The following is a 20,694-nucleotide window of genomic DNA, read 5'->3' on the forward strand; positions in this document are numbered from 1 at the left end:
CTCCACCCTCACAACCTAATCACCTACCAAAGGTCCCACCTCCTAATACCATCACATTAGGAGTCAGGATTTCCAAAAGCTAAGGTGGGGGCCAAGAACATTCAGTCTATAGCAACAACAACAACAAAAACACTTATCACTAAATTGCAGCTAGAGAAATACTGCTACTCAGGAATTTTTAGAAAGCATGAACTTGCGCTTCTCTGATTGCGCAGTGGTTAAGAATCCACATGCCAATGCAGAGGACATGGGTTCGATCCCTGGTCCAGGAAGATCCCGCATGTTGCAGAGCAACTAAGCCTGTGTGACACAACTACTGAGCCTGCGTTCTAGAGCCCATGTTCTGCAACAAGAGAAGCCACTGCAATGAGAAGCCCGCGCACTGCAATGAAGAGTAGCTCCTGCTCAACGCAACTAGAGAAAGCCCACAAGCAGCAATGAAGACCCAACACAGTCAAAAATAAATAACTAAAATAAATAAATTTATAAAAAAAGCAAGCATGAACTTAACTAGAATCTTGAGATTGTCATTGCCAAAACAAACCATAGATTATGCACTACCCATTTATAGTACATATAGTGTACTTTATATATTATAGACACAGATAACTGAAGCCCAGAAATTGAGTTATTGTTCCAGCAGAACTAGGAATAAAACCCAAATTTCTGACTTTTAGTTATCTTCATTCAAAAGCAAAAATTTGATTTGCTTTAGAAATCTAAGACTTCCGGTGAGAATTTTATAGAACTTTAAAATGCAGCAAAGCAAATAAAACTAAAATTACTCTGACCTGGCAATGATATTATAGAAATGCATTTTGTTTTCCCTCTCTTTGTCCAAAGCTTTCAGGAGATTGGTGAAAGTGCCTGAATCTTGCAACTCCTGCATGGTTTCTGTAATTACATCACTGAAAAATTGCCTGTAAGGAGAAACAAAAAAGATGAATCAATAAGATATATTTCCCTACATTCCCAAAGGGCTACAGAAATCACACAAGTTAAGACCCAGAAGGAACATCATTACTAAGTTATGGAATTATTCTTGGAATGCAAAAATAGTTTAGTATTAGAAAATCTATTAATGGAATTCATCACATTAATAAAGAAAAAAGGAGAAAAAAGCCATATGAGCATCACATCATTTAAAATAAACAACAGGGACTTCCCTGGTGGCGCAGTGGTTAAGAATCCACCTGCCAATGCAGGGGACACGGGTTTGAGCCCTGGTCCGGGAAGATTCCACATGCCGCAGAGCAACTAAGCCCGTGTGCCACAACTACTGAGCCTGCGCTCTAGAGCCCACAAGCCACAACTACTGAGCCCACGTGCCACAGCTACTGAAGCCTGCGTACCTAGAGCCTGTGCTCCACAAGAAGAGAAGCCACCGCAATGAGAAGCCCACGCACTGCAACAGAGTAGCCCCTGCTCACCACTAGAGAAAGACAGTGTGCAGCAACAAAGACCCAACACAGCCAAAAATAAATAAATAAATAAATAAATAAATAAATAAACTTTTTAAAAATTAAAAAAATATAAAAACAAACAACAGAAACTTAGCAAACTAGAAATAAAAGAGAAATTCCCTAACCTGAAAAAGATTACATACCAAGGACTAACAGACCTGGAATGTACAGCATGATACTATGTATACAACATTTAAGAACATGTAAAACTATATGTATTGTTTAAATAAAACACCTATATACCTAATAAAAGTATCACAATATGCAAGAGTATAATAAACAACAAATTCAGAAGAAATATCTGGGGGAAGGGTGAGGGAACTAGAATCAGAGGCTTCAGTTGTATCCTAAGTATTTTATTTGAAAAAACACTCTAAAGAAATCATGTAAAATGTTAAGATTTGGTAGTTACATGCATAAGCATTCATTATTTTATTCTTTATAATTTTCTGCATTTTTGATATATTTCATAATTTTGAAAAAGTTAAATCATTTAAAAATTTTTTTGTTTAAAGAGCTAATACAACACATTTTAGAGATGAGTAAACCCAGGCTCAGGAAGATTAAATGCCTTGCCCAAGGTCACATAACTAGTTTGAAAAAGAATTAGAACTATTTAATCCAGATTCCTGACTCCTTCCATTGCTTTTTATAGTATTCTCCCAGGTAGAGAATTTTAAAAACTGCTATTTAATGCTTTGATCTAGAATCAGTAAGAACTACACTCACTGTTTTACATAATAATTTATTACCAATAGTTCACACAAAAAGATTCAATAACTATATTAAGAAAATAAATACAATAGAGTCAAGAAATCAATTAAAAAATATGATCCAACACACTGAGAATGAAAGAACATTAACTAGCAGCTTCTAAACAGGACACTGTCTGTCATCTATGCAAATCTGGACCAGATTGTTTTTAGCAAGAGACAATACCCTTCTGGTGAGGGCCTAAAGCAGGGGTCAGCAACTTTTTCTGTAAGGGGACAAATAGTAAATATTTTTGGTTTTGCAGGACATAAACTCTGTGTTGAAACCACTCAACTCTGTTGTTATCCCATGAAAGCAGCCATAGATGATATGTAAACAAACAGGCAATGCTGTATTCCAATAAAACTTATTTTCAAAAATAGGCTACAGGCTGGATGTGGCTAATGGCTCTGGGTAATTGCTACAAACGCTTATTTACCAAAAATTCTTACCGTAAGGTTATACCCTCTTTTAACTTAACAGGCTTCTTTGTTAGCAAGTCAGTTGACAACAAAAAACTGAATAATGAGACAATGGAAATTGAGACTGCTTTTAAGAAACCTCAGGATTAAAGCAGTTTAAAATTTGGCTACTTTGACAGTGTCTGTCTCTTACTAATGGATAAAGTATCACAATAGCTACCAATTTGTGTCAAGCATTTGGCTGAACCTTCCTGCTAATCCTTACATTAATGTTGCAAAGTTGCTATCATTATTCTCATTTATTTATTTATTTATTTATTTATTTTTGGCTGCATTGGGTCTTCATTGCTGCACGCGGGCTTTCTCTAGTTGCGGCGAGCGGGGGCTACTTTTCGCTGTGGTGCACGGGCTTCTCATTGCAGTGGCTTCTCTTGTTGTGGAGCACGGGCTCTTGGTGTGCGGGCTTCAGTAGTTGTGGCACACAGGCTCAGTAGTTGTGTCTTGCGGGCTTAGTTGCTCTGCGGCATGTGGGATCTTCCCAGACCAGGGCTCGAACCCTGGTCCCCTGCACTGGCAGGCAGATTCCTAACCACTGCGCCACCAGGGAAGCCCCATTATTCTCATTTTTTTTTTTTTTTGCGGTATGCGGGCCTCTCACTGTTGTGGCCTCTCCCGTTGCGGAGCACAGGCTCCGGACGCGCAGGCCCAGAGGCCATGGCTCACGGGCCCAGCCGCTCTGCGGCACATGGGATCCTCCCAGACCGGGGCACGAACCCGCATCCCCTGCATCGGCAGGCGGACTCTCAACCACTGCGCCACCAGGGAGGCCCTATTCTCATTTTTAAAAACTGTAAACAAAGGCTCAATAACTTGCCCAACCATACAGCCACCATACTTTCAACTGTACCACACTTCCCCTAGGTAGTCTTTGGCTAATCCTATTATCTGCAGTCACTTGGATACAATGACCAACCCATAAAAGAAGAGAGCAGTGAGTCACCCCTGACCCACTCTTCAGCCATCTAGAAACACATTATCACATTTCCAAATATGCTCTCGTTCCTTACCTGTCAATCTGAATTTTCTTCAGTGTCTCTGTATTCATTATGGTCTGCCTTGTAGGTTTTTTGAAGATAAGATCTTGCACTTTGTTAAACTGGCCTCCGTGTCTGATTTCTGGCAACTTGTGCTCTTCTTTATGTACGAATGGACTGGATATTTTTGCGGGTTTTGAGACCAGTGAAAGTTTTTCTAAGCTTTTTCCTTCTAAATGCATTTCTTTGTTATTCTCCTAAAAGCAATAAATAATGTTTCACGTTAAGACAGATTTTTAAAACATAAAGAAACAATGCTATATGAGGGTCTCTGCCTACATTTTGAACCTCTTATAATATTACCACCAGAAAATTACCCTTTTCTTCAGCCACATCAAACTACATGCTCTGCTGTTTTGTGTCTTCCTGACTTTATACAACGTTCCCACTCTCTGTCATTCCCCAACCTGGTAAACTTTATGACCAAAGGTAAAATTCTCTGTGAAACATCTCTATTAGCAGACATTTACCATTTGTAATTATTTGTATAAATATCTCCATTAGATTGTAAGTTCTATGAGGGAAGGGACAATGTCTTAGAGATCTTGGTGCACCTCAAATTCTTTTTGGAACAAGATTGGATATTAAATAAATGTGGCCATCTTTATAATCCCATTGTTTAGAAGAATGTCTATGGTACAGTAAAGACTCAAATGTTCACTGAACACATGAATTTTAAATACAGTTGTCCCTTGGTATCTGTGGAGGACTAGTTCCAGAATCCATCCCCCACCCCTCAAGGAGACCAAAATCCACAGATGCTGATGGCCCTTATATAAAATGGCATAGTATTTGTTTATAACCTATGCACATCCTCTCATGTACTTTAAATCATCTCTAGGTTACTTATAATAACTAATACAATGTAAATAGTATGTAAATAGCTGCCAGCACACAGCAAATTCAAGTTTTGCTTTTTGGAAATACTTGGAATTTTTTTCTGAATATTTTCGATCCATGGTTGCTTGAATCCACAGATGTGGAACCCGCGGATATGGAGGGCCCACTGTATAAAGAATGAAAGGAGAATCATACCAAAGAGTAGGAGTTGGTAGTATATTTAGTGGTGTGATATAGATTTCGAAGTTCATGTGGGGAATTTTCAAACCCAAACTTGAATACTAAGGAGTAAGCATTACCATAGGAACAGGATATGTCTTTCAATTGATGATTCCTATTTAATCTGTGGCTAAAATCTTGAGCCAATGGGAAGCCATATAACACAGCAATTATGCTGTGCATATGGACTCTAAAACCAGACTTCCTTGTTTAAATCCTGGCCCTATCTGTTACTTTAAACAGATAAACCATATTGACTTTAGGCAACTATTTAACATCTCTATGCCTCCATCTTCCCATTGATAAAATAGGGATAATAATAGTACTTGCCCTCCAGTAGTTATTATGAGGATGGAAGGAAGGAAGGAAGGAAGGGAGGGAGGGAGGGAGGAGAGAAGTAAGAGAGAGAGAGGGAGAAAGAAGGAAAGAAAGAAAGAAAGAAAGAAAGAAAGAAAGAAAGAAAGAAAGAAAAGTATTTAGAACAGTACATAGAACTATGCAAGTTCAGCATTTGATATGATTACTTAAATTCTTGTGCTGATCCTATGCACAGAAGAGTTTCATATGCATATTGATACATAAAAGCCTAGGTCTGGGCTTCCCTGGTGGCGCAGTGGTTGAGAGTCCGCCTGCCGATGCAGGGGACACGGGTTTGTGCCCCAGTCCGGGAAGATCCCACATGCCGCGGAGCGGCTGGGCCCTTGAGCCATGGCCGCTGAGCCTGTGCGTCCGCCTGTGCTCCGCAACGGGAGAGGCCACAACAGTGAGAGGCCCGCGTACAGGGAAAAAAAAAAAAAAAAAAAAAAGCCTAGGTCTTCCTTAGCTAAACTTCAATTAGACCAGAAATGTTAAAAAAAAAAAAAAAAAACTATCCATAAAAGTTAATAAACACAGACTCAACAGCATTTTTCCTTATATCAACCATAAGCAAAGATTCAGATCTGAGGAAAACATTTGTAGGCAAGTACAAAACAAAATGCTGCCTTAAATAAGAATTAAATTTTAAAATACTCCTTTAAATTAAAATTTGTATGATTGACTACAAAAAGAACGGACGCCATAGAATTTCAACAGTTAAACTGAAACTTATCTGTACATAAGGAAAATGTTAAGTAGGAGGATGGTTATTACTCTAGGTTTTGTCTAGGGAGCGAATGGGAAATGTAAGGCCTGGAAAGTTTGTTTTTTCTGATCACCCTAACCATTGTTCCTCTACCTTTGTGCTTGGGCATCTGGAAAAGGAAGCAAACGTGTTAAACAGCTTGATGTACTGATTACCAGAAATAAATATGAATTTTCAGAAGAGAACTTAAAGGAACTAGCTAAATATTCTGGTCCGTTCACTTCCTTGTACAGTAGGGTATTAGAACCTAAGGAAAAAGATAAGAAAAACAGTATTCCGGGCAAGGGAGCTCTTTCCAAACTTTGGACCAATTACTCCCACTTCTGGTAGAACTTGGTACATTCGTATATTTTTCATCATTCCATTCCATGATTCTAATGAATGAAAAACTCTTTGGAAATATCTTTAGCTATAAAAATGGTTGTGAAAGAGGGATAATGCTAACTAAACTTTCATCCCAGGGTTGTTATTGTAAGGCTCAACAATGTGAAGCTTTTGGAGAAAGGAAGCATTCACATTCATACTAAGATTTTAAATTATATATCCTATGCCCTATAGTGCAATGGTACTGTAAAAATTTATGAGTTAGAACAACTATAGTACTATAAAGTAAAAAAACAAAAAATTATTTTAAGGATCACAATTTTTAAAAGTTATAGAACTAACATTGAGAAAGGGGCTTTTAAGCTGCTATTAATCAAAATAAGAGTACAAACCTTTACTCTTTATACTTCTATAAAATCATAAGCAGGGCCTCTGTTAAGTCAGAAAATTCTGTGGGTGAAGATCATAAACCAGAATAAAACTGCAAAAGTTTTGTTCTTTTATTTACTGGAGTGGTGACCACTACTGAAGGTTGTTTATAAATTTGGGTTTTTCCTTCTCTCTTGAGTTTCTATGATGGAAAATTACCCTTTTTAAAAGCCTGACAGTAAATATCATTGATAAAACTTTATCTTGTTAACTGAATATATTCCCTCTTTATTTTTGATTCTTACTGAAGGAGACAATAGAAAGGAAACACTAGTCTCTTTTGTACTATTTGTTAACTAGCTTAATTTAAGAATTAGACTCATTTTAAAAGCATTGAAAGGCTTAGTTCTTGGGTTTCCAATATCTTTGCTTTTCATAAGTTAATAAGGAAACTAATTCCTATAATACCCATTAATGTCTTAAAAGTACCTCAAAACTCATAGAATGTTAGTATTAGAAGGGATCATTTAGTTAAAACTCCATCACACTACTGAAGCCCGCGTGCCTAGAGCCTGTGCTCCACAAGAGAAGCCACCACAATGAGAAGCCCATGCACCGCAACAAAAAATAGCCCCTGCTCGCTGCTGGCTGCAACTAGAGAAAGCCCACGCACAGCAACGAAGATCCAACACAGCCAAAAAATAAATAAAATTTAAAAAAAGCTCTATCACAGTTTACAAATGAGAAAACTAAGACCAAGAAAGCGAAATGAATTGCCCATAGCACACAACTAAACCATAAAGGTCCCCAACTCCAAATCCAGTGTTCTATTAACATTTTGTATAAACTTTTAAAACTTTAATAAAGCTGTATAAACCCAGGTTATACATATAATAATAATAATAACTTTAAATCGTAAGGGCCGGGCTTCCCTGGTAGTGCAGTGGTTAAGAATCTGCCGGCCAATGCAGGGGACACAGGTTTGAGCCCTGGTCCGGGAAGATCCCACATGCCATGGAGCAGCTAAGCCCGTGCGCCACAACTGCTGAGCCTGAGCTCTAGAGCCCACAAGCCACAACTACTGACCCCGCATGCCACAACTACTGAAGCACGCACGCCTGGAGCCTATGCTCCACAACAAGAGAAGCCACCGCAATGAAAAGCCCACGCACTACAACGAAGAGTAGCCACCACTTGCCGCAACTAGAGAAAGCCTGCGCACAGCAACAAAGACCCAATACAGCCAAAAATAAATAAAAATAAAATCAATTTAAAATCGTAAGGGGCAATTAAAGGGAAATTTAATTTTCTAGTCACAATACATATGGACTTCTTTTCTGTTAGACATGAAAATCAATTTACCCTCTCATTTTTATAGCAATTTTCATTTATCATAGAATCAGAAATAAGAATATATTCTGGGGCTTCCCTGGTGGCGCAGTGGTTGAGAATCTGCCTGCTAGTGCAGGGGACACGGGTTCGAGCCCTGGTCTGGGAGGATCCCACATGCCGCGGAGCAACTAGGCCCGTGAGCCACAACTCCTGAGCCTGCGCATCTGGAGCCTGTGCTCTGCAACGAGAGGCCGCGATAGTGAGAGGCCCGTGCACCACGATGGAGAGTGGCCCCCACTTGCCACAACTAGAGAAAGCCCTGGCACAGAAACGAAGACCCAACACAGCAAAAATAAATTAATTAATTAATAAACTCCTACCCCCAACATCTTAAAAAAAAAAAAAAAAGAATATATTCTGTACGAATTATATAATGTAATTTTGTTAAATGTAATAAGTATGTATTTGTATTTATAAATTGTTTCTATTTTATATCTACAACCCAAGTTATTAAAACTTATAAGAACTTAAGAATTCATAAAGATTTTGCTCACTACCAAGCTGAGTTTTTTGATAACTCAGTGGTCCTTTGAGGAGGAGTCCATAACATCATTGAAAACGTAATGGCTGACACAATGATGTGGCTGGATATTTAAAAAGGCAGATTGCAAGATATTTAGCAATAACAAAGTCATTTTAGATGAAAGCAATATTGACAGGGTCCAGTTGAATTTCCTCCCCCTAATGTTCAGTTAGCTTTTAGCAGCTGAGAAATACAAGATAGGTAAGACAACACAATTACTTGTTCCATCTCCTCAGTATATATATTGTATTTATACTGATTTATCTATAGGCCTTTTAGAATAATGCCAATATATTGGAAGAAAAGGATATTCTGATTGGTAATGTACCTTGAGCTATGTCTATTTCACTCCATTAATTGAGAGTACATGTCTCAGATAATTATTGTAGCCCTTTATCTGATATGAAGGTGCTATTTCCCAGGTTAAATTGAATGGCATAGGTACTGACAATGATGGAGAAATAAAAAGAAAAGAAAGCAAAAATTAAGTAATGCTGAATGTATATATACCACGCTGATACTTCTTCTTTTTTCATACTGAACTGGCATGATATAGTTTAGAATAGAGAGCTGGTCTGTGGCGTCCTCCAGAACTGCAGAGATCCTCAGTACGTCTAGAAAGGAGAGTGGCCCCATGACTTCTGGGATGATTTCTACGGCTGTTTCTTTGGCTGTTTCTTCATTTTCTTCTACAGCAGTAAGTGGTTCACCTGTCATTGACACTGTCACCTCAGAATGCCAAATTTCTGGAGGAAGATTTGAGGCTTCCAGCTGACCTCTAAAGAATGAAGGAAAAAATAAGTCAGCCACCAAATGTTTAAAAATTACTTAAACTCAGAAGCAGAGGCAGCATGTAGATTGGCTCCTACAAAGTCCATTTTGTCATATAATATAACCAAGATAATGAACAAAAGTAGTTTGCAGATGATTCTGCTAAATAACTCCCAGTAACATTCTGACCTCCCAAAGAAAAGCAACTTACTGTTTAATAAAGATATGTAGCCTGGGCTATTTGGCTATGCTTAACCAATTTGAACTTGGGCTAAAATAAACTTTTTTCTAGCAATATCTTTAGATGACAACCAAAACTGTCTCATGGTTAGTGAAAAATAGAGTGTAGTAGCCAGTCTCCAAGGTGGACCATATGATTCTCACCTTCTTGTACTCTTGCCCTTTGGTAGACTTCCCCACATTGAATAGGACTAACCTATGTAACCAAAAGAATATTGTGGTTTCCAAGTCTAGGTGATTTTGAGACATTAAAGCTTCTCCATTATTCTCTCATATCTCTCACTCTGTGGGAATCCAGATGCCTTGTCACAAGGACACTTAAGGAGCCCTGTGAAAAGGTTCTTGAGGGTGAGGAACTAAGGCCTCTTGCCAACAGCCAGCATCAACTCGCCAGCTCTGTAAATGAGCCATCTTGGAAGTGGATCCTCTAGCTCCAGTCAACTATTCAGATGATTGCAGCCCTAGCCAACTTTGACTTATGAGAAATCCCCAGACAGAACCATACAGTTAAGCTGCTCCTAAATTCTTAAACCATCCAACCAAGCTACACCTAAATTCCTGACCCACAGAAATTGTGTGAAATAATAAATGTTTATATTTTAAATCACTAAGTTTTGGGGTAATTTGTTACACAGCCATAGGTAAACAATACACGGAAATTTAACATAAGGCATTTCAAGTATATATATTTTTATATATATACATATGAATATATAATAAATTGGAATTTGGAACATACTCTTCCATTCTTCTTGAGTTAGTTTTGTTTACCTCCTTGGTACATTTATAATCTCACAAAAATGCAGTCACCTAAAGTGGGAAGAAAACATTGAGATTAGTTTAAGGGAATGTTGAATGACATTTAAGTTATTTCTATACTCTTCCATTAAGAGAAAAAGAATTACAAGCGCTGTGGCTTATCCCCCCTTTTGGCTTAGCAGAGCAGTCCCGGAGATGGAAGAACCACTGCCACCGTGTGGCACAGGTGTACTAAGTAGTCAGCTTAATTATTGGCAGATAAATATAATCTTCGAGTTTCTTAAGGTAAATTAGTGTCCAACATGGCTTTTGTATGTTTTTAAATTATATTCTGAGTATTAATTGGTAATCTTTATATAAAAGATTTACTTTTCTGTTATTCTGATTACTAAAATATTTAATTTGATGGCTCCATTTCTCTGATCTGCCAGATTAACAGAATTTATTGCACCCAGACTTAGAAAAACAACTGAGATTGCACTTAGAAAAACTGAAACTGTATTTATCCTGAAAATCAGTTTAACACTGCTGTTAAGATGTTACCCTTCCTCAGTAAACCAAAGCCCTTTCTGCTTAAATAAGCTTTACAATGAGAACACCCTATGGAGATTTTTGCTCTATACTGAATGAATAATGAATGGTAAGTTTCCAGTGTGATTTTGTCCACAGTAAAGTGACCCTGAGGAGGGCAGTTACAAGTATGTCTCATGCAACAAACATCTTATATGCAAAAATTAAAGAATCTTTATGTAAACTGAAAAAAAGATACTCCAAAGTAGCTAAATGTTCTGGTTCAAGGGCAGTCTTAGGAGGAAATAGCATGGTGTTAAGATTTTGTTCTTTTGCTGTGTTGTTGTTTCTTTATTTTTCCATTTTTTAGGCCTGGGGCATAGGTAAGTGTGCCTCACATAGGTAAGATGGGACTATGCTTATGTAGAATCCAGTGCTTTCGTTCTGTTATGGCTTCTCATTCCTCAATACTAGAAACTCAGGAGTTATTTCTGCTTCCTTCCTGTCATCCTGACATCAGCATTCCCCCAATTCAAACCACCATGAGGTCCTGTGGATTTTACCTTCAATTTCCATCTCCCCCAACACCATGCTGAATCTAGCTGTTGTTTCTTGTCTGAACTACTTTAACAGCTTCCAAATTTTTAAAAATTAATTAACTATTTTTGGCTGCATTGGGTCTTTCTCTAGTTGCAGAGAGCAGGGGCTAGTTTTCGTTGCAGTGCACGGGCTTCTCATTGCAGTGGCTTCTCTTGTTGCAGAGCATGGGCTTTAGGCGTGCGGGCTTCAGTTGTGGTGCGCAGGCTCAGTAGTTGCGGCGCACGGGCTTAGTGGCTCTGCGGCATGTGGGATCTTCCCAGACCAGGGCTTGAACCCGTGTCCCCTGCATTGGCAGGCCGATCTTAACCACTGTGCCACCAGGGAAGCCCCACAGCTTCCAAATTAAAAGTTATCTTTTTGAAATGAAGAACTCATCTTTTAAGATTGAAAATCTCATCATGTCTCTCCTTAGAACTCTTCAGTGGTTTCTCACTAACTTGGGAAAAAAAGTAAAACTCGGGGCTTCCCTGGTGGCGCAGTGGTTGAGAATCTGCCTGCCAATGCAGGGGACATGGGTTTGAGCCCTGGTCTGGGAAGATCCCACATGCCGCGGAGCAACTAGCCCCGTGAGCCACAAATACTGAGCCTGCGCGTCTGGAGCCTGTGCTCCGCAACGAGAGGCCGCGATAGTGACAGGCCTGCGCACCGCGATGAGGAGTGGCCCCCACTTGCCGCAACTAGAGAAAGCCCTCACACAGAAATGAAGAGCCAACACAGCCATGAATAAATAAATAAATAAATAAATAATTAAAAAAAAATAAAAGTAAACCTCTTAACTTGGACCATAAGGCCTGCATGATCTGGGCTCCTCTTTTCCTCTCCAGATCCATCTGGCACTGCCCTTTTATTGCTCTCATGGCTCCAGCTTCAATGGGCTTCTTTCTCCTATGGAATCATGCTCCCTTCCAACTCAGGGTCTTTGCATATGCTATTCTTTCAAGTTGAACGACTCTTCCCCTCACCTCTTCACCACTGGTCCATCAGGTACTAGCTTAAATCAGTGGCATATTTCTAGGTATCTGCCATTTGCCCCATCTGGATCCAATCTCCAGAGAGAAAATTTTTTCTCACATTACCTTTTAATGTGCCATATATTTTACTTGCTCATTGTCTTGCTCCCCCTACTAGGATGTAAGCTCCATGAGGGCAGAGCTTTCTGTTGTTCTGTTTACTGCAGGCTCCTCCGAGCCAGGAACAAAATTTCGTTCATGGTAGTCAGTCATTCAACAAACTGCTGACAAAAGGAATGAATCCATAGGGCAACACATAAATGTGCAATAGTTAGGGAATGTAAATCTCTCACGTCCACTAAGCTATCCCATTCTAGTCTACGAATATTTACTGAAGACCTATGGCACGTGACCACGGTGCTGCGCGCCGCGAGAGTTTGGCAGCTGAATGACCTCTCCTTAAAACGCAACAAAGCCTTTTCAGGACAGTGCTCTTCACCCTTGGAGTCAAAATGAAGATTGGCGGTAAGAACTTAAGTCATTTCTGGAAAGAGATAAAGGAGTAGAAGGAGGAAAGGAGTAAGGGGGTGGTGGGGGACAAAAGATAAAGAGAAGGAAGAGCTCTCTCCTCCTGCCTTTGTGATCGCCGTCTTTCTCTTCCTGGCTAGGATCCGAGAGTTTCCGTTCGCCCTACTGCTATGTGGTAAGAAGGAAAGATACCCCCTTGTTGGCGAATCAAATCTGGGGTATTCGAGGCGGGGGTAGTCCTCCAGTCGGGCTTCACTTTTCCCGCTACAGCACCCGACGCCGCCGGAACCTAGCTAAGGTGTTTCTACGGCAACGCAGAGCTTTGGAGGACCTGTTCTTCTCCTTTAGCTGGCTACCATTTTGCCTCCCTCTGTTCCAAAGTATATAGTACATGTTGCAGTTTACAAAGATAAAAGGACTTAGGGAAAGAATTGTAAGAGTGCTCTTGAACGTGGCTTATTTCAGTCAGAAGACGATTTCTGAGGCTTATTTTTCTGGCGGTGGCGGAAGATACCTAAATGGGGGGGCGGGGTGGAGAGGTGTTTACCCATGAGGCCACGCGGCGGGGCCTTCCGTTTCTTTTTCAGCCATCTTGGACCTTGTGGAGGTGTGTGGCGTTTCCGCAGCTGAACTTTGGGGGCAAATAAGTGGGGTCGGCTCGGCTATGTTCCTCTCGTGAGATGCTGGTGCGGCTCCGAGGCTCTACCAGCTAATGATTTCTATGGATTCCAGCAACAGGGAGTACAGGATGGAGGAGATACGGGACTGATGGTGCTGGTCCCCTGACCTCCGAGAATGGGTGCTCCGGTAACTGGAGTTGCTTGCGGTCCCTAGCGGATTAAAATATAAAATAGATGCATTTTGTCTGGCAGCAGTGGCACTTTTAGGCAGGGTTCTTTGTTCATTTACTCCCACCTCAAACCTGGCTTTGCCTGTTTACTATGTCTTTCCTTCGCTTTTCTTTCCCATTCAGTGTTTAAAAGTCTTGTTCTCTGCGTGCTTCTATGGCTCCTTGATCTTTTTTTTCCCCCATGATCGTGGCGTGAACTTTCTTAAGGCTTTCTTTTGGGGTTTCTAGGAGTTACTTCCTGTAGTGTACTGTTTTGCTACTTTAGGTTTTGTTTTCCTTTTGGAATTTGCTTAGTTATCAGGTATTCTCTGAGTTTGGGGCGCTCTTCCAGAGACTAGGTGGGAAACGCGCGTTGCAAGATTTTAAACTGATTATTTTTGTTTTAAGGCCTGCTGGGAACAGGACTTCTAAAACGGCAATTATGTCTGGAAGGTATGCGTTTTAAATATCATTGCTTTGTACTTGTAGTTTGTTTATTAGGCGTGATCCTACATGTGAGTTAAAAACTGGTGGGGAAAAAATTCAGATGTTTGCTACATAGGTAACTTTTAGGTGGTTGTCATTACAAGCCAAATCATACCTGTGGTTTGTTGAAGTTGAGAGAGATCTTTTAACAGCTTATGATTAACAGTATATTTTGTCTTAGGCTGTGGTCCAAGGCCATTTTTGCTGGCTATAAGCGGGGTCTACGGAACCAGAGGGAGCACACAGCTCTCCTGAAAATTGAAGGTGTATATGCTCGAGATGAAACTGAATTCTATCTAGGCAAGAGATGTGCTTACGTGTACAAAGCAAAGAAGTAAGTTGATAGTATTGTGCTTTTTGAGTTTTCACTTGATTGGTCTCATTTGAAGTTGGTTAAATAAATGGTACTGTTGTGGTTTCTACTTTGGGAGTTCAAGGAACTTCATGGTTAGTATTGGATATAAGTGTCTTCTGCACTTAGAAAAATTACAGCTATTAATTTGTTTTAAGGAAGGCGTCAGGTCCTTATATTACGATCTTAAGGTTTTATAGAGCATTTTTCATATCGCTTAATTTATTTTGTTGATCTCTTGAAGTTACAATTTTAATAGATGTTTAAAGATGTTATCTCTAGAGCATTGTTTCTTAAACCCATTCCAGATCAATTAAAATCTCTGGGATAGAGGTGGGGGCGGGAGTGGAAGAAATGGGTGGACTATTGGGTATTTAAATTGTTTTTAAAAAGATCTTTGGGAACATGTTTTCATCTCCCCCATCCCCCTTTCCTCCTGCAACCAGAGTGATCCTTTAAATTTTTTTTGCCACGCGTGGTTTGCAGGATCTTAGTTCCCTGACCAGGGATTGAACCTGGGCCCTTGGCAGTGAAAGCGTGGAGTCTTAATCACTGGACCACCAGGGATTTCCCAGTCCTTTAAAATTATAAGTCAAATCATCTGTACATTGCTCAAATTCCAACTCTTCCCCGTCTCATTTAGTAAAAGCTAAAGTCATTAAGGAGCTTCTAAGACCATATTTATTCAGGGCTCCCTCTGTCCTCTCTTAACCCAGCTAGGATTCATCTCTTGGCATCGTCTGCCTTTCCACAAGCCAGGGACACAACCTCAGTTTATAACATAAGCTGTTCCCTTACCTTCGAGTCTTTTTTCTGGTGTTAGCTTCTTAGTAAGGCCTTACCTGGCTATTTAAAATTACAAACAAGTTCCTCTCTCCCTACACTCAAAATATCCTCACATTTCTTTTCCCCCCCCCTTCCCTGCCCCCTCCCCATATTACAGCTATTACCGTTTAAGCTAGGGTTGAGGGCGACTGGTCTAGAAGTCACCTTGATTTTGTACCACACTATACTGGTTGTCTGGGTTCTCATGCCTTTTTTAATCCTCTTTTAAAATCAGCAACACAGTAACTCCTGGTGGAAAACCTAACAAAACCAGAGTAATCTGGGGAAAGATAACTCGTGCTCATGGAAACAGTGGCATGGTTCGTGCCAAATTCCGAAGCAATCTTCCTGCTAAGGCCATTGGACACAGAATCCGTGTGGTAAGTACATTATTAGCAATGTGGCACCTTTCGAATCAAACTAAGCTCATGGTGTTTGGCTTTGACTACTAAGGACTATTGTGATTATAAAATGTCACCAATAGATCATGCTGTAAAATTAGGGGCTACTGTGTAAATGTATTATGGAACATTTTCTTGGCATTATAAGAAAAGTGAAGGCAGAGGGTTCAAATGGATTGTGCCTAGATTTCAGGTAATTGCTAAAGCTGCCTGTGGGTGGTGGGGAATAGCACAGTTGGCCCTTGAACAACGCAGAGGTTAGGGGCACTGTGAGAAATCCAGAATAACTTTACAGTTGGCCTCGGCATCTGTGGATTCAGTCAACTGCGGATTGTGTAGTACGTATTTACTGGAAAAAAAAATCTGTGTATAAGTGGACCCACACAGTTCAAACTTGTGTTGTTTGAGGGTCACCTATTTAAATGAACAATTTTCTGGCAACTATATTTATTGGGCTCTGAAGTAATTGCTAGAAAATAAAAATTCAACATACCTTTTCCTGGCAAAATTAATATTTCCGATCTCTTCATCATGACAGTCTTGTTCAAATAGGTATTAGCTTTATTTTATAGAGGAAAACTAATGCTCATGTCCCAGGACTTCAACTCCAGATTCTGTGATATTTTTAACAGGATAGCTCCTGTTTTCTTCAGTTAGGATCTATTTTTAATAGACATGGCTGCATCCTTGGGGTCACAGGGTACTTTTGAACCCTGCTGAGCAGTTGAGATTTCTCATCAGAGGAGGTTTTTACTATCGTTAGAGGAAGCAAAATTAAATTGATTCTCAGGTTCCCAGTACTGGTTCTTAAGTCAAAGAATGTTCACCTAGAAACTGAAGGCTCTAAAAATTTAGTTCCCTTCCCACTAGGATATAAGTCATTGGGTGCCTTTCAGAGATGGGTAATGGGACAATGGGAGATTTTTCATGTTGTGGTATTCAATAACTGTTTGTATATAACATGCACTTAATGACATTATGTTCTTTCCCCCCCCCACCAGATGCTGTACCCTTCAAGGATTTAAACTTTCTGAAAAGTAAATAAATAAATGTGGATTTGTTCCCTTGTATTTTTGTTAACATGGCTTAAAAAATTCTTTGCCCTGAATTCAGTTGCTAAGTGCTTAAAGGGTGGTGGTTTTCGGGCATTTTCAGAGTATATGGGAGCCCAGAGAATATGGCAGTTACAGAGATTTAGACAACAGGAGGGTTTTAATGAGGATAGGATGTATCTTAATATAAGACCTTAAATGTTGGGGGGAAGGTTACAAGTAAGCTTTAGTTGGGGACAGTGGAAAGGAGTATCTTGGAAGGTTTACAGTGATGGAGTGCTGGAACCTATCCTATGAAAAGTTTTTGGACAAGTGGAGATAACCCACAGGAAGGACAGAAGTCAGTTTTTAGCCAGTATCGATATACACCATGAAACGTTTCCAGATTTCCACATCAAATGAATCTATAACTTTTCCCCTTATTTCAGCTATGGTACTGGTAACTGCCTCCCTCATTAAGTTGAAAGAAACTGCAAATATCTTGACCTCCTAAAGTACCTTGTAGTAGCATGCACTTGTTTAATATAGATTGATTAGGAAACTTGGGGCTTAAAAATGGTAGTTGGGAGAAATTTGAATGAGGATTATATTGATGGTATTTGGCAGCTCATTTGGATGAGATATCCTTGGGATTTGTGACTGGACAAAGCATCCAGTATATAACACTTGACTGGGAATAATGTCTAAGTTGAAAGTGTCCCTAAATTGCCACATACCTTAAAAAATCTTGGTGGGGGGTTGTCAGGATTGCCTGGACAGGGTTGCTGTCCTTTGCTCCATGTTTTAATAGTAAAGTGCAGAATTGAGACGTTTTGGCATGATACAAAGGCAACTAAGCAGGGCTGCAGAATATTTTAAATCTCAGAATGTGCTGAATACAGTTTGAACCAAGGCATCAGTTCACAGTATGGTGGGTTTAGGTGTTTGATGCAGTAGCAGGTGCTCCTTTTATTAACCAACAGATCTTGACATTCCACTGAAAATATCAACAGAAAACTGGGAGTTTGCCAAACTGCACCCCTTTTAACAGTTTTTAATTGTATTTGGTTTCTCTAAGAAGCAGACTCTAAAAAATGATTAGCATGAAGGCGCACAGCAGTTCTACGGTTTGCTTAGTTTAATGGTGGCCCTGAAGCCAAAATTGCTGTTGGAAGAGTCACCGAAAAGGGGCTTTGTTTGTACTGCCAGTCTTATTTGTCTAGCAGCAACCCTCGGGAGCCATGGCCTCAAGACAAATGAGGTGGATGGTAGAGAGAAGCTGCTTGGAGTCATTGGTCAATTATGCTCTCTTCACCAGATCTAAGCAGTTCATTTCATGGCCCCACAACTTGAAATTTGGTTAGGGGACTTCCCTTGTGGTCCAGTGGTAAAGAATCCGCCTACCAATGCAGGGGATGCAGGTTCGATCCCTGGTCGCGGAACTAAGATCACACATGCCGCAGGGCAAGTAAGCTCGCGTGCCACAACTAGAGAGAAACCCGTGCACCACAAGGAAGAGCCCGCACTAAGACCCGACACAGCCAAAAGACAAAATAAATATTAAAAAATAAGGGGGGGGGTGCTTCTCTGGTGGCACAGTGGTTAAGACTGCCTGTGCAGGGGACATGGGTTCAAGCCCTGGTCCGGGAAAATCCCATATGCTGCGGAGCAACTAAGCCCGTGTGCCACAACTACTGAAGCCCGTGCGCGTAGAGCTCACGCTCCACAACAAGGGAAGCCACTGCAATGAGAAGACCGCGCACTGCAACTAGAGAAAGCCTGTGAGCAGCAACAAAGACCCAACAGAGCCAAAACATAATTTAAAAAAAAAAGTCAACATAAACTAAAGGTAACTGCTTTGTTGTGCCAGTTAAATAGATGTACTCTTGGGGATCATCGAATAGAGGAAGGGATGCTTGGGGGTGGTACTTCAGAAAAGGGAAATGGCACAAACATTGCGAAAGCAGAATGAACAATTTAACTGGGTTATGTAGTGTGACTGAAACCAATTGGAAGTAATTGGAAAGTAAGTCTAGGAAACTACCAGGTGCCAGGATTTTAGACAATAGTCTTTTTTTTTTTTTTTTTTTTTTTTGCGGTACGCGGGCCTCTCACTGTTGTGGCCTCTCCCGTTGCGGAGCACGGGCTCCGGACGCGCAGGCTCCGCGGCATGTGGGATCTTCCCGGACCGGGCCACGAACCCGCATCCCCTGCATCAGCAGGCGGACTCAACCACTGCGCCACCAGGGAAGCCCAAGTCTTCCATTAATTTTTTTTTTGCTACACTGCCCATGACATGTCGGGGATCTTAGTTCCCCGACCAGGGATGGAACCCTTGCCCCGCTGCAGTGGAAACACTGAGTCTTAACCACTGGACCGCCAGGGAAGTTCTAACAATATTCTTGTATTAGAGTGTCACTGAAGAACTTGAGTGACAGGTGACAAGATGCGTATTTTAGAAAGATCCCTGTGGCAACCCAGCATAAACTGAAGGGAGGGAAAACCAGGTAGGCTTTGCAGTCTTAACTGAGACAGTTGAGTACCTTAATAGACTAAACATTAACCGAATGTTAAAACCAATTGATTGTAGAGAGGAGTCTTCAAAACTAACTTCCTAGCTTTGGTTGCTGAGCGGGTAACAGTGCATTTACAAAGTTGGGGGACTAGGAGGTGGTTGGGTGGGGGGAGTGAGAGCCTGTATTACACTTTTCTGCTCCCATAACGAGGTTTGGTCAGTGCAAAGGCAGTCCTCAAGCCAAAGCTACATTGGAGGAGTTGAATGTTTCACAGAAATGAACTTAAAACGGCTAGCAGCTTGTCCTTTAGACTATTGAAACTGCCCCTCCACCAGCATGACACTGCCTTTACCGCTAGGAAACTGAAGATGACCGGTACCATTCTTTACTCACAATCCGCAATTTCTTTGTGGTTTTGTGTAGAGAGTACGTTATAAAGTGATATATTTTGTTTGAAATCCCAGCTTCCACTAGTTGTGGGATGATAGACACATCTAATGAGTCTACTGGTAAAATGCCCCAACCATTTTTTTTTAAGTACATTGTCTTCACCAATGAATTGTAAATTCTTGGGGATTTTATTTTATTTTTCTACTAAAGTTCCTAGCATAGTAATTTACAATATTCAGTTCCTGGAATGACTGTTAGAGCTCGGTGCTTTCAGTTCCTGGTTTTAATTGTTTCGTGGGCCACAAGGAGATTTGTCCCAACTTCTAATTTCTTATAGTTTGTCACGGCTCAGTTTTTAAGGTAGTTGCCTTAATGGCAAGGATCTACCTAGTCTCCGGGATTAATGCAGTTGCAATTCTTACATTCATAGAAGTTAAGGGATGGGGTTGAATGGTAAAAAACACATTTGATTTTACAGAAAATGACTATAATTAAGTGGGTCTAGCACGATATTGTAAATCAACTACACTTAAAATTTTTTAACAAGTAGGTCTAGAATTGGTGACTCAGGATAAGTAAAAATGAAAATTACATGCCATTTACTTTTTATACAGAGAGCTAACCATAATTTATATGTCTAAGCACCTGGCACCTAGTGAGTGCATATCTTTTCGGTGAATAACTGAATTAAAAAGTGAAAAACTGCCTCAGTAAGGAAGGACACCGACGTATCAGCATCCCATTACCAACAGCACCCACTAGTCTTCCCACAGCCTAACTCACGTGGGCCGCCAAGAGGCATTTATTGGCCGGCTTCGCGCGAATGAGACGCGATGGACGTGATGCAACTCTCGTCTTCCGCGGTGAACTTCTTATGGGTGACGCTAGCCAATCAAAAAGCACCTTTCCACCGCCAAGCTCCTCCACCTGCCTCGAGAGGCGAGGGGCGGGGCTGGCGCTGGGAGCGGAGGCGTCACGTACTCC

The 20,694-nt window shown here is 40.6% G+C and overlaps 2 protein-coding genes across 7 annotated transcripts in view; one reads left to right on the plus strand and one right to left on the minus strand.

The window, feature by feature from the left end:
- The window catches only part of DRC9 (dynein regulatory complex subunit 9), a 42,203-nt gene extending 28,843 nt beyond the window's left edge, over window positions 1–13,360 (minus strand). Inside the window, exons 1-6 of one of the 5 annotated variants that reach the window (XM_081235809.1) lie at window positions 13,073–13,360; window positions 12,479–12,633; window positions 10,273–10,343; window positions 9,033–9,300; window positions 3,706–3,929; window positions 792–920 (exon numbers count right to left, since the gene is read on the minus strand). In XM_081235809.1, coding sequence (XP_081091935.1) covers window positions 792–920; window positions 3,706–3,929; window positions 9,033–9,300; window positions 10,273–10,280 — 629 coding nt within the window. In that variant the 5' untranslated portion in view covers window positions 10,281–10,343; window positions 12,479–12,633; window positions 13,073–13,360. Of the gene's footprint in view, window positions 1–791; window positions 921–3,705; window positions 3,930–9,032; window positions 9,301–10,272; window positions 10,344–12,478; window positions 12,871–13,072 lie in introns of those variants that run through there. The other 4 variants (XM_081235808.1, XM_081235807.1, XM_081235810.1 and 1 more) reach the window with 4 other exon arrangements.
- A 101-nt stretch (window positions 13,361–13,461) lies between these two features.
- Window positions 13,462–16,853, plus strand: RPL35A (ribosomal protein L35a). 2 transcript variants are annotated; one of them, XM_081235813.1, is made up of 5 exons: window positions 13,462–13,487; window positions 14,118–14,162; window positions 14,377–14,529; window positions 15,608–15,752; window positions 16,775–16,853. In XM_081235813.1, exons 2-5 carry the CDS (start codon window positions 14,152–14,154, stop codon window positions 16,796–16,798), a joined length of 333 nt encoding a protein of 110 aa, XP_081091939.1. In that variant the 5' UTR covers window positions 13,462–13,487; window positions 14,118–14,151; the 3' UTR covers window positions 16,799–16,853. The 2 variants fall into 2 exon arrangements, with proteins under 2 accessions (XP_081091939.1, XP_081091938.1); XM_081235812.1 differs by having other exon boundaries at window positions 13,475–13,687.
- Window positions 16,854–20,694: the final 3,841 nt, after the last annotated feature.

This window comes from Mesoplodon bidens (assembly GCF_964165515.1).
Source record: "Mesoplodon bidens genome assembly, chromosome: 5".
Lineage (NCBI taxonomy): Eukaryota > Metazoa > Chordata > Mammalia > Artiodactyla > Ziphiidae > Mesoplodon > Mesoplodon bidens.